This window comes from Protopterus annectens, chromosome 15.part0, assembly GCF_019279795.1.
Source record: "Protopterus annectens isolate FY-2018-M chromosome 15.part0, PAN1.0, whole genome shotgun sequence".
NCBI lineage: Eukaryota > Metazoa > Chordata > Ceratodontiformes > Protopteridae > Protopterus > Protopterus annectens.
Window position 1 is genome coordinate 396668363 of NC_056749.1, and position 14887 is coordinate 396683249.

Below are 14887 nucleotides of genomic sequence, written 5' to 3' on the forward strand. Positions count from 1 at the left end.
GAGGGTTCTTGCATGCATGTATGCGCTCGCCCACACACACACACACACACACACACTCACACACACACACACACACACACACACACACACACACACACACACACACACACACACACACACTGCTCTGACGATCACACAAGCCTGATATATGGTGGATGGTTTTAACTGTAATCATATGGCTGCCCTACCTTAAAGAATAACTATTTTCTAAAGAAGTTCACGTCAAATATTTGAATGTGATTAATAGAAAGAAGTTCAGTCCACATTAATGCATTTCACCTCATTTCTAATGAATGCACATGCACACTGTGCCTGACAAGCCAGACTGACTGTTTAACTGTGATCAACTTGCTGTAGTAGTCACTTACTTTCTTAAATACTTCCTCCAGCTCTACCCACATCTCACAGAGAGGCTACTTTCTGGCACAGAATACCTTTTATATATATAAATTTTTTGTTTGATCATTAAGCCTTTGACCCACTCATTATCTCCCTTGCACACACACACACACTCGCACTCTCACACACACATGCAAAACTGAGAAACAGCCTCAGTACTCCTTAAACATATGGCTGCTACAGTATGTACCTTGATACCTTGAGTCACACGCAACATGTGTATTGCTTCCTCACAGAAATCAACTTTTGGTGGACTCATGTCTGTCCCCATAGTATCACTGAGGAATCCTCTGTACTTTGTTTTTGTTACAAAATAATATGGGGTATTTTTACCATTCATACAGGGAACATGTATTCCTTTCCCGAATTAAAGTGTATTGTCTAGCCCAGTGGTCATATCTGAAAGTCCTTCACAGCACATACTGATCATCCACTTTTAATCATCAGAATACACAATAATTTTCCTTAATATGTCTGCAGTTTGATTTATCCTCTTTCTTTACAGTTTTTCACAGGACATCCTGCATTCAGAAGCATGAGGACCATACACTGGCACATACTCTGACATCATTTTCTGTTTTAGGAGACTACACATAGCCTGCCAGATATTCGCATAAAGATCATTGTTTCTGTAGTATTCCTAAACATCAGAGTAACCAGGGGCAAACATCAATCTAATTGGGCAGAATTTAGAGAGATTTGTGTGTATTCCAGTAGAATTGCCTACTTCTCACACTACAGATATCAAACCAATACTGAGTGGAAATGAGAGAGTAGCTCATGCCATATTTAGTTGTATATGCCATGATACAGACATTTGGTTATCAGTAAGCTTTGAGAGAATTCAGAATCCTGCACTTCTAGATTGATTAATACCTTTCTTTGGTAAGTTTTCTCTTACTTTATTACTAAGTTTAATTGGTGTTTGCTGGTTTAATTGGTATTTGCTGCATTGCTGAGTCATTTGATTATCCCTGTGTTTTAAGTGTTTCTTTTTTCCTCCAAGGCAAATGACATCCCCCGAAAGAAAAAGTTACCAGCAACTGTGTTTGTGGTAGACAAATCCCAGCAAAGGATTTTCACCTTCAGTGTTTTGACTGGGTGAAGGAAATCAAGGTGAAAAGTGTGAAAAATGCTTTGCCTAAGAAATTTAATCTAAGAAAGCAAATTTGATATGATTGAGGCCTACTTGAGCCACGAAAACAATAATCTCTCTAAGGTGGTTGGCATCCTCCCTTGTGATGTTGGCAGGGCCTTTCCTAATAGAGATACCCAAAAATATAAGGAAGAAAACCTTAGAATGATGGACAAACCCTTGAACTGAGTATCGTGGATAAGCACGTAAGAGCTGGAAACTCTCTAGCTGTACCTTAATGTGAGGATTCCAGTTTTGTGGTGCAGTACCAGGTAAACCCCTAGCCCTGGTATCTGAGGTACAAAAATTTGTTGGTGCCCCTCTGGAAGTTAACAGCAAGGTAGTGCCTTCTTTGCCTGACTTAGCACCATTTATTTTCCTTAATGCCCCACAAAAAGAAACATTGACTCAGACCGAAAATAATGTGGAGCTGTGACCTGCCTACCCTTTTTGTTCATGAGACTTCTGGGCCATTAGCCCCTGTTAGTATTCTTGCAGTGCCCACCACCTTACCTTCTCCCACCCAGAATTACAAGAGTTGCTACAAGAGTACCAGTCGGCTTGACACAGTGTAAGGCAAAGTGTTTTTTTTTTCTCTTCATTAAAGAGATGAGGGAGGGGTTTGCTGCAGGAACAGCAGCTGGAGCTACATGAGCCAACTGTAGCTGTGGGTATGGATGGCTTAGAATTCAGTCCCTGCCTAAGTATGCTATGTGCAGTAAGACCAAATAACCAAGATTTGTCCTTAAGTAATTCAGAAGAATGTAATAAAGACACCAGAAGGAGCTAGCTCTTATACAAGAAAGTAACAAGGGCTGACCTCTTTAAAAAAGGCTACTGGAGAAGAGGTAAAAACTGGGACAGAAAGCAGGGAGTGGACCATGGCATCCACCTTTCCTGGATTTTTCCTCTTGGTCGTGGCTGCATAGCACACAAAATTACACTAACTCTGCCCATCCACAAATCATAGGTGGAATGAAAAGTTTCTTCAAAGAGTAATAGTCTACCCTAATGTCACACAGCTGAGTGATTGCGAGAATGTCAGTTGGTTGCAAAACAGAACTCAGAATCTTTCCCCCATTCATGGAAGTACTGCAAATTTTGCAAGCCAGTTATCTTTGGTATGACCAATGATAGATCAGCTGTTATGCAGCAGTAGAGCAATTTCCAACAGCAGAAGTGTGCTCAGTTTTTTATTTAGATCATTTTCTGGTACTATGAAAGGGCAAATCATGGAGACCCATTCTAGAGCTGGTTCGCTTACAAATCAAGCCCTGTTATAAAATAGCTGTTCTGCTTCCCCTGAAACCAGGAGAGCTATTTATAAGATGTTCTCCTACCTAAATTTGAATATGTACTGCCCATACTGTCTGCACCTTCTGCCTGCAATACACATAAAGTGCAACGTTTTGAAAACAAGACCTTCATCTTTGCTCTACTTGCTGACCCCTCTCACACACCCATAGCTCTCAACCTTCCATCCCCAAAATGAGGAACAGCAACCCACACAGTATGGAACAAATGGACAAAATGTGGAATACATAGTAAAGGGTTACTAACCACTTCAACTAGGAAGGTCATAGGGTGGTTAAATATGCTGTTTTTTCTTATGATAAAGATCTTTTAATGAATTAATGTGATTCAGTTCTTTGTACCATGGATATCAGTTAAAAAAATTCCTATCACAGAATGTGTGTCTATACCCTTTCAATGTGGAACTTCGAGGAACATGAACGTTTTAAGACCTCAAATGAGGTACGTTCCTCATAATGAGCTCCACATGAGAGGTATGCACACACCACTGTAACCTAATTAAAGACATGGACTGGTTGCCTGTTGATAGTAGGGCAACTTTTCTGATCAGCTGTTTATTATTCATTTATCTTTACTGTGTCACAGACAATATGCATAAGTACAGACCCATGAATGATGGTATACCTAGAACGGTTTACAATCGCTGTGTGCGATCAATGTATGTGCGTAAATCAGGTAACAGAACCATTAGTGCGAGTACTGTAGTGTTGAACCTTACAATAGCGAACATCCGCTATAGCAAGGTTTGACAGTGTAGTGCAGATCGCACTATAGTGGGGTTGGGAATTGTACCCTTTCCTCAGTGTAGTGCGATCTTAGAGTTTGTTTATATAAGTAGGGGGTGTGAGGGGTATAGCCCCCCACATGGGGGGTGCAGGGGGGCTTGCCCCCCTGCAAAACATGTTAAAATATGTTTAGCAGCTAAGAGAATTTCAGTGAAGTTGAAATGTTCGACATTCAACTTCACTGAAATGCTCTGTTCAGCATTTACTGTGGTCGGTGTTGTGATTTCCAAACATTTTCTTCAGATATATGCACTTTCAGCCACAGTAGTGTCGAACATGTGATAGTAAACCACCTAGATTTGCAGCTTCAAATGCATCAGTATCTGACAAGATGCTTCCTTCCCACTGATTGGAACAAGAAGAGAGATTTGCAGCTGTTAATGTGAGACACAAGTGTCAATATTATCAAAGTGCCAGGACGCCATGGTTCTTGCCTGGGATTTGGATTAAGTTGTATCATTTTCTGTTCCTCGGGGGGTCTTTTAGAGCTTGATCTGTGCTTCTTACTAACCACTTCTTGTCAGTAAACAAGAGTTGTTCCATTTTACTATTGTGTGGTGATTCCCTCTGTTGAATAGTCCACAATGTTTATGCAGATAGAAATAATGATGTAAAACAAAAACTAATTTGTTTTTTGCCTTTACTGAAAAGGCTGCTAATAAGTAAATACCAAAGTTATTGCATAGAAAAAATGAAATGCATATTTTAAATCTAGCAAATAGTTTTTATTTCCACCTTGAGAATTCTTGTAAGCAGGCACTGATTAAAATTACAATGTAGACTAAAACAAAAAATATTTTTTTATTTTTTACAGAAGATAGAAGAACCTGATGATGAGGATGACATGATCAGTAACTGTGATGTAGATCAGTTGCGTACACTCCTTGAATTTAAGGTAAAGTCTTTGTGATGTTGTTAATCTCAGTTATTCTTATTAAACTTGTCTAGTAGTAGTGCAGAGAGAGTTAAGACTTGAGTTGCAACTAAGCTGCTTCTTGCAGTCCTGCATTTGATTTCTTCTTTCTCCATTTGAATGCTGAGCAAATCACTTAACCAGTGTGAGGTTCCAGGTTACCCATGCAATGAAGACACAGACATTCCTAGCGTCTGACCCAGTTAACAAATGTGTAAAAGCTTGTAACCAGTAGGAGTAAGTTTTGAGGGTCGTTTCTGCCTGTGGTGATTTAATGCATTGTTGGTAAGCCAGTCAACAGTCCTAGTGCTTCATCTTCTGTTTCATTCTTAAGCTAGCTACTTTAATTGAGTGATTAAGGACTAGTGTGCAGTGACTAAATATCAACTTCTACTTTCACAAGCTGAAACTGATGAAAATGCCCCACTGTTAGTACACTTTCTTGTACTTGTACTTGCTGTGATTCTTGCCACATATGTCCTGATAATTAAAATTCACTTGTGTTAGATCCAACTGTAGACGAGACAAGGAGCAATATTAAAAAAAAAAACACATGATCTGTATGGATGGACTGAGCTGATTTAAAATGCTGAATTACATGGAATCTGTTTCATTTAGTGTGTAGGCATTTCTGCTCTGAGTTTCACTGACTTTTTCTAATGAAGATTAAAAACTGATAAATTCTTAGAACATCTGAATTGTTTGTATGATTTACAATTTCTATCACAGAGCAAATGTTGATTTGACAAAAAAAGAGAAGTACTATTCTGAATTCAGCATATCCATGCATTCATTTATCCATCCATCCAATTTCTAAAGATGCTTGTCCTGATAAAGGGTTGTGGTGGTAGGAAGCTGAGCATGGCAGACAGACTTTCCTGCCCCAAGCAACAGACTCCAGCTCTCACTGGGGTGTGCCTTGGCTTTCCAGGGCCAACAGAAAGGTATAATCTCTTCAGTGTACCCTGGGTCTGTCCTAAGACCTTGTTCCAGTGGACTATGCCTGGTACACCTCACAAAGAATCCATCCAAGGTGCATAAGCTCTTAAGTACCTGGAGCACCTCATTTGACTCTTCCCTTATTTAAGAGCAGTGGTTCTAGTAAAGATCCTCTTAGATTGGTCATCTTGTCACTCTCTCCCACGGATTAAGACCAGCAACGTTTTGAAGAAATATCATTTGTTCCACGTTTATCTGTGGTCTAATCCTTTTTGTCAGCATTCAAGGTCATGATCCTAGCAAATGATGGGGGCATCATTTGACTGATTAATCAAGAGTGTCTTTCTAGGATTTGACTTTTGCTTCACCACCACAGTCCAGTACCCGTTGACTGATCCATTTTACAATCCCCTTTAACTTTTACTTGTGAGCAAAACTCCAAAATAATTAAACTACTTTACATGAGGTAGCTCTCCCACCATTTGCAAAGCGCATCCTACACTTTTTTCTGGGAGGGAACCACAACCTCTGATTTGGAAGTGCTGATTATCATCCCAGCAATTTCACATTTTGCAGCAAATTGCTGCAGTACATAAGAAAGGTCACAGACACTCGAGAGCAATAAGTGAATATTATCTGCAAACAAAAGAAAATTCAGCATATGTTGGACTGTTTAAATCAGTTGATTGCTTTGCCCATAACAAGATCTCAATCATAAAAAAATCATTCTTCTTTGCCAGCAAGTTTATCAGCTTAACTTTCACCATCTGAAATAGCCGTCTGTTTATACAAACCATCCTGTAGCAAAAGAAACTGGTTCAAATTGCAGATGTTTGGTACTTGGGATTGAAAAGCTCCAGAACCTCCAATTAGCAGATCCTTCTGATTTAGAAGGATGACCCTGAATAGGTGCATTTATAATTAATGGAACTGTTTGTTACAATGCACTAAGCTCAAGGTGACTTAGTGTAGCCATTCATAATTGAGGGGCCCATTGCCCCCCCCCCTCATCTGCTCCCCACCACACAAAGCTTGATATAGTAGTTACATCAGACGGGTGTAACTCACACTATGTGTGTCTGTCTGTCTGTGTCAAGCACTCAGTTTATAGTTTATCAACAGGTTGTGGATCTGTCACAGACGCACAGAACATCAGTAAGTTGATACGTGCTGTAGTTGACTTACATTCTTTCAACTGTAGACCAGTACCGGTAAATTCCCTTTGGTCATAATTGGATGACTATAGAGTTATTGTATGTAAGTAAAAGGATGTGGAGTAAATATGTGCCTTGCTGCCCTTACAGTGGTTTGTTGTTGCTTCCTTTGTATTGATCTTAAGTTTATACAGTATGTGTTACAGTGCTGGTTCTGTACATGTAGCATTTCTGTGTGAGTGTTTTGCAGTTGCTGCATCAAAGTAGTTGGGAAACATGTTTGCTGTATTAAGGAAGAGAGGCAGTATTTACGTATTTGCTTTTGCTTTTACAATGGTTCTGGCTTCTGTGGTTTTGCACTGTTGATTAGTCAGTGTCATTTTTGTCACTGATTGATGATGTTTTTAAACACTGTGTGTGTGCATGTATGTATGAATATAGATATAGCTACTTAGGTCAAGCTATCTACTGAGCTACTTCCTGTGTTCCAAAGTTTGATTCCCCTCTGCTTTCATTTGCCCAACTGTGTGAATCTGTGCAAGACGCTTAACCAGACATTGCTACTGGACTGAGTCTAAAAATGGTCTGTGTGCATTACTGTTCTACCCTGGTTAACAAATACATTTTATACATATATATATGTATTTATATATATGGGTCTACTGTATATAATCGAAAACTCACTTTTTCGAAAATAAACAGTAGACCCACGGTTACGCGAAAGTGCACTTCATTGAAAGTGCACTTTCGCGAACACCACTTGAGCGAATGGTTACGTACCTTAGGGTTAGGGCTTGGGTTAAGGATAGTGGATACCTAGTAGGGCTATCCACTATCCTTAACACAAGACCTAACCCTAAGGTCCATGACTACCGCACCACAGTGGAGGACATTGCCCGTTCTTTCTAGTGGTGTTCGCGAAAGTGAACTTTCGGTGAAGTGCACTTTCGCGTTAGTGGGCATCTACTACCGGATTTAGAAATGGTGTAATTTCGATCTCCGGTAGTAGACCCATATATATATATATATATATATATATATATATATATATATATATACATATATAATACAGATCTCTCTCTCTCTCTCTCTATATATATATATATGGATTCACTTCAGAATCTCAATGTTTGAAAACTTCGAACATATGGTCGAGACTGTATAAACGAAGTTTCATAACTTTGAAACTCTGAAATGCATCCAAAAAGAACACAAAACCATGTTCCTAAATGTTTCTGCAGGGGGCTAAGCCCCCCTGAACCCCCCCCACATCCCCCGCTACTTAAATATACCAACTCCGAGATCACACTACAGCAAGGAAAAGGGAACATTTCCTGTTCCATGCTGTATGCAGATCTCCGTTCAGAACATTCAAAGTTTTAAAACTTCGATTATATGGTGTCGACCATATGAAATTCGCAGTTTTGAAACTTTGACATTCTGAAGTGAACCCATAAAAATATACATGTATATATATATATATATATATATATATATATATATATATATACACACACACACACACACACACACACACACACACACACACAAATACACGCACACAAAATATTAGCATAGATTCTTGCCAGAAGGAATCCAGGCAGAGCTACTTTCAGAGACCTATTCCTAACAGTTTAAAACTAAAAGAGCTACCTTTTCCATTCTTTGAGACCACTCATACAGGCTTCTAACTGAAAGTTATTCTTGGGCCAAGTCAGGCATCCTCAAGCTGAAAGTCTTTCTAGGTCCCCATGTCCATCCATTTAGCCACTTACTAAACTACTTGTCCAAGTTGTGAGGGTTATATTGGCAGCAGACTGTACTTCTATGTACAAAGACCACATTCAAGGAAGACAGAGAACCTGCCATAGAGGAAGCATGATGTACACTAAGAAAATGAAGTTAAGAAAAGAGCAGGCTCAGATGAAGCTGTGTAGTTTAGTTAGGTCCCCTAGAATAGTGGCCTAAATGTGATCGCTGAAAATGAAAAGAAATATTTTGTGCTTTAAAATACATTGCTGTTTCTGAAACCTTTGTTTGGATAATAAAAAGAATCAGATGATACCATTAGTTTACTATCAAAATGTGGGACAGCAGTTACACGAAACTGGGATGGTCGAATGCATGGTTCCAAGTTTCCATAACTCAGATTTGAAAATGTTCGAATCCCCCTGCAAATCTAAGTAGAAAATCATTGGAAGCCAAGGTAACCTAGGAAATGTCAATAATATTGAATCGCGAATTATCAACATTACCGCTGTCATTTTGATAAAATAACAATCTGTGAGACATGTAGATATGTTGTCAACACAGAGGGAAACCTCTTACTTAAAACAAAGGTCTGTGAGCACAACCTAGTACCAACTACACATATACATGTACCCACCAAACCAGCATATGCTGAGATTGTCAAAAAATCTCTTCCAAAACTTCCTAGATCCGGAAGGAATAAATCTCAGCATACATGATCTACCACAGCATTCCTGTTCTCTCACATAGCAACAAATTTCAGTATATGGGCCTTAAGCCCTCCACTACCACAAGCTCAGATAAAAGTGTTCTAGTAATCTGTGACTACTCTGTTATACACACTGATACTGTGTTCATAAGGTTGGACAAGGAGAATGTAGCAGTTTGTTGTCTCTTCAGTGTCAGGAGAGCTTTAAAATGCCTCACCAGGAAATATGAATATGACTTACTGGATGTCCATGGGAGTGTGAGACAAGATCAAGAAACATGTTTAAAACATTTATATAAAGATATTGAGCATAATAGGAAACCTTTTTATAGATGAACAAGATGTGGAACGAGTAAAGACACGCAAAATGATAAAGTGTATGCAGATTATAAAATTTATTCTCCGACATAACAGATCATAGATATATTTACAAAATCTTATGCAAAACAGTTTGGCCACACAAAAGGACGTGATAAGTTGTCCTAGTGATATCCAGGCAAACCTAGGTACTGGAATCAAATTAGATTATATTGAAAAAGAACTGCGCAGACTGGATCCAAACAAAGCACAGGGCGGAGACAAAATCAGTAACGATGACCTGAGAACACTTCAGCAAGAACTTACGATACCATTATATCTATTATTCACTGGGTCATATAAATATGGGGAGATTCCTCAAGATTGGAGACATGTGCTTATTAAACCAGCCTGCAAGGGAAAGGGGAGTAGGACCAACCCAGAGTCATATAGATCCTTAATTCTACTTTCATGTTGTGGAAAAATAATGGATAAGGTAATATTGGATAAGTTATTGTCAGAACAGGTTAGGTTGGGACTTGAAGCCATATATCAGCATGCATGTGTTGAAAACAGATCTGTTCCCTCCTGTAACATGATGTTCTGTAACGATATAATAGCAGCTATGAATTCAAAATTGTGCTGTGATGTCATTTATATAAAGTTAACTTCAGCTTTTGACAGGGTCATACACAAAACACTGATCAATAAATTAGTACAACTAGGTATTTATATACTCTTGATAAGATGGATAGCTGCATGGCTTACAAATTGGACATAGCAAGCATCATACAGCAACTGGACAGGTAAAATCCTTGGTTACAGTCAGGATGTCCCACAAGGCTCTGTCCTAGGCCCTTACTTGTTTAGATTGTATCTTTCAGACCTAACTTTTTCATCTGAGGTGTTCAACTGTCTATATACAAATGACCTGAAATTGAGTAGACTGATTACATGTGTTACAGATAAGACATATCTACAAAATAACTTGACTAAATTGACCATTTGGGCACAGAAGAATAATATGCTGATAAATACATAAAAAACTAAGCATATGAGATTTGGGAGACATTTTGAAAGGTGAATATTTAATACAACACGCAGTGATTGAAACTGTAGACTCATTTAAGGACCTGGTTATATGGGTAGATTCAGCAATGGGTTCTAATCATATTAACCAATTGGTTAATGATAGTTATAGAACTATAGGTTGTATAAAAAATTATAAAGTCTAGGAAATCAAAAATGCTGAAGTCACTGTTTGTTAGTTACATTAGACTCAAACTTGAGTATGGAATAACAATATGTAAACCCCGGAAGAAAACAAGCATGAGTAAACTGGAAAGAGTACAGCAGAAATATACCAAGGGCATGCATGGAGGTGAAAATTTAAGTTATTACGAAAGACTAAAATATCTGAACTTGTACAGTGTTTCTTACAGATATCTAAGAGGAGATTTTATTCAAGTATATAGGGCATTTAGAGACAACTACCTCTGGGAATGTTTGGGGTTATCAAAAAGTACTAAAAAATCATCAGACAATGTATGTAGAAGATTCTGTATGAATGAGAAGTGTACTAATTGGTTCTGTGGCAGTGTAGCTGATGCATGGAACAGACTACCAAATTACATTAAAGCAAGTACTAGTTTAGATATTTTTAAGAACAGCCTGTTGGCATATTGGCAAGATAGAAGGGCATTAATTCCCATGCTTGAAGTGTGTGTGTGTGTGTGTGTGTGTGTGTGTGTGTGTGTGTGTGTGTGTGTGTGTGTGTGTGTGTGTGTGTGTGTATTTCCTGGCTGTACTGTCTAAAACTAAAAACACTACTGTTGTGGGACCAGACAATTTTACTGAATGCCAGATTACTTGTGTCCAGCAAGCTGTCATTGAAGCAGCCCTACATTTGTTTAATTTGACTAGCCACAGGGTGTTCCATAAGGTGAGTAAAGGAGAAAGCCAAGTTAACTAATAGAAGAGAGAAGGCAGTCTCAAACATATTAGAAGAGAAATACAGGCAAAGGCATCCAGATATGGAAAAGTTCACAATAAAAAGATTAATAGCACAAAGATGTATTGTAGAAAAGGTGATTAGTAAAGCAAAAGTTAAAGAAATAGAAGCTGAAGTTATGGAGTGCCTGCGAAGTGAAGGATTTAATGTAGAAGGTCTAAAACAGACTACATCACAGCATGATGGAGTGAGTCCCCAAAATCAGGAAAAACTAGATCAGGGAACATGTTAAGAAGAAATATGGACATGGGAAAGGAAAAGAGATTTAATATGGTGTAATATTTATGCAAAGGAGAAAGCAAGACTAACCAATACAAAAAAGCAGCACCAAAGATATTTGTAGAAAAATAGAGGGAAAGGAATCCAGACATGGAAAAATTTACAATACAAAATATTAGAAGACTAAGAGGAAAAGTAGGAAAAAGAGATTAGTAATGGAGAAATCAAAGAAATAGAAATTGAGGTTATGGAGCACCTGCAAAGAGAGGGATTCAGTGTAGTAAATCAAATACAGAAAGCATCACAACAGGATAGAGCAATGGAGATCCAAATTAAGGGGAAACCATTGGAACAGGAAGCAATTGGTCAGGTGCCATATCAAGATATTTTGGAGCCTTCCACAGGAAACCAACGTTCATTTGAAGCTAGACAGCAAGGAAAGGAACAGGAAGCTTTGGAAACTTTGATGCAGTCAATGTTGAGGAGTGATAGGACAGTGAGTTCCCATATGACAGAACAACAGATGACACAGGATGAAATTGAAGAGAATGTGCCACAGAAAGATGCTATAGAACTTTCTGTACAATGCCCGCACAAAACAGAAAACAAGGGATGTGTTCTCAATGTGGAAGAAAATGAATTAAGAGAAGAGTTGCTTGATTTAATAGACAGAGACAAATATATCAAGATCAGTGAGAGAAATAGACTGCAGAAGGTTAATAAACCCCCAAATGTCAGAAGCTTGATAAAACAAATGAACACAGTAATTAGGAATGTCTATAGAGATCCATGCGAAAGAAGTAAACAGAATATATTACTGTGCTGCTAAATTAATAACTGATAAAGTTCTACCACAGGAATACAGGGTAGCGAGGGAAAAGAGAAGACAAAAGCGAATACCATCATGGAAATATCGAATACAGAAAGCTATAAAGCAGCTAAGACAAGAAGTGTCATTCTTAGAAGATTATAGAAGAGGGAATAGATCAACAAAAATGCTAAGAAAGATAGATGCGATAAAAGCAATGCACAGTATTAGAACAGACCAGGATCTATTATGCACTATTGGAGATAACAAACTAAAAATTTCAAAACAGGCGAAAAGACTTAGAAGATACGAAGATAAATATAAGGGAAAAGCACAAAATAAGCAATTTATTGATGATCCAAAAACGTTTTATAGAGAACTGGGAAATAAGGTAAAAGGAATTGAAAGACTGTCAAAAAAAGAGGAAGTAGATATATTTTGGAAATGTATCTTTGAAGATCCTGTGGAACATAAAGATGCTAAATGAATAGAAGAAGTAAAAGAAAGAATAAGAAGTTTAAAGGTACAGGATATGAAATGGGATGAAATAACAGCCAGAGAGATTGAAGCAAAGTTGAGAAAAGCCTCTAACTGGAAAACCCTCGGCCCAGATGCAGTACCTAACTTTTGGCTTAAAGTATTAACTTCTTTGCACGAGGATTTAGCCATGAGTAAGAACTATTTATATGTGCAGCCTGAACACACACCGCACTGGTTAACAACAGGAAAAACTTAACTTAAGAGTGAACCTGCAAGCTAGCCTAAAAATTATAGATCAATAACTTGTCTTCCAATGGTGTATAAACTGTACACGGGAATTGACGCCAACAGAGTTTGCAGTCATTTAGAAGAAAGTCATATGGAACAAAGGCTCATTTGTTTTTAAATGAAGTCATAATGGAGAACTGTAAGAAGGAGAAGAATCTAATGGCATGGATTGACTACAGAAAAGCATTTGACAGCATCCCACATTCATAGATAAAAGAGTGCTTAAAAATGTTTAAGATACACCCTACACTGATTGACTACATTACAGTAACCATGAAACAGTGGCAGACTACTTTGCAATTAAGCCATGATAAAGGACATATTATTATCCCAGGGATAAAAATTCAAAGGGGGATATTCCAGGGTGATTCTTTGTCACCGTTGCAATTCTGCCTTGCTATTAATCCATTAAGCTGTTTACTTAGCAGCTTAGACCATGGCTACAATCTGGCTCCTAGAAAACAACAAAGCCTAATGACTTCTCAACTTCTCTTTGTCGATGATTTAAAACGATATAGCTCAACAGATGAGGAACTGAAAGCACAGCTGCAGGTTGTCAAAACTTTTTCAGATGATATTGGAATGTCATTTGGTTTTGGTAAATGTGCAAAAGCAATCTTTAAAAAAGGAAAACTGCAGCACCAGGAAAACATCAGTTTGGGACAAGAATGTGATATAAAAGAACTTGAGCAAAAGAGAGTGCATAAATACTTGGGAACTGATAAAAGATCAGCAATAAAACATGAACAGATGCGAATAAAACTAAATAAGGAGTATGTTAGAAGACTTAAATTAATCCTGAAAACAGCATTAACATCTAGGAACAAGATCCAAGCTATAAATCAATTTGCTTTTCCTGTCCTAACTTATAGTTTTGGAGTGATTGACTGGCCCCAAAAAGTGTTGGATATACCGGATATTAAAATAAGAAGGATGTTTCATGTTCACCAAATGGTTTATAAAACTCAGTGTATACCAAGATTATATATTTCCTGTTCCGAAGGCGGGATGGGCCTCTCTGAAATTGATTACATGTATATTTCTGCAATTGTGGGACTCCACACGTATTTACTGACCTCACAAGATCCAAATGTAGTGAAAGTTTTGAAACTTGAGGAGAATAAATCTAAGATGACGTCTTTGCTTAATTTAGCAGAAGCATATCGACGTCAAGCAGGAATGGAAGTCAAACCAGAAGTAGATAAAAACCAGGCAGCAACTGAATGTGCTAAAAAACAAAAATAATATAAGGTGAGGGACTAGATGAGAAGGCAAGAAATGTGGAAAAAAACATAAATATAGTTGCAAGTATAGAAAACTTCTGGAAGAGCCTCCTGTTGATCAAGAACAAATTCAGGAATGGTTAAGGAGAGGTGAATTCACATCAAGAAATGAAAGGTTAATATTGGCATCCCAAGATAGTGGACTATATACACACTGGTTTACAAAGTCCATTGAACATGTGGGAGAAACAGACATATGTAGGTTTTGTAAAACCGAATTGGAAATAGTCATACACCTTGTTGTTGGTTGCGACTCACTAATGGCAGAGGAACTGTATACTGAAAGGCATAATAATTTGGCGAGACTGTAACACTGGAAATTGTGCAAACATTATGGTATCAAAGTGGCTGAAAAACACTGGAAACATGAGCCACAAAGAATCATAGAAAATGATGAAGTTTAT

At 38.0% G+C, this 14887-nt stretch overlaps 1 protein-coding gene across 2 annotated transcripts in view; it reads left to right on the plus strand.

Annotated features, from left to right (window-relative positions):
* HDX (highly divergent homeobox) overlaps nucleotides 1-14887 on the plus strand; it is a 587780-nt gene that overhangs the window by 498805 nt on the left and 74088 nt on the right. For both annotated transcript variants that reach the window (XM_044057137.1, XM_044057138.1), the window contains exon 8: nucleotides 4448-4528. In XM_044057137.1, coding sequence (XP_043913072.1) covers nucleotides 4448-4528 — 81 coding nt within the window. The remainder of the gene's footprint in view (nucleotides 1-4447; nucleotides 4529-14887) is intronic.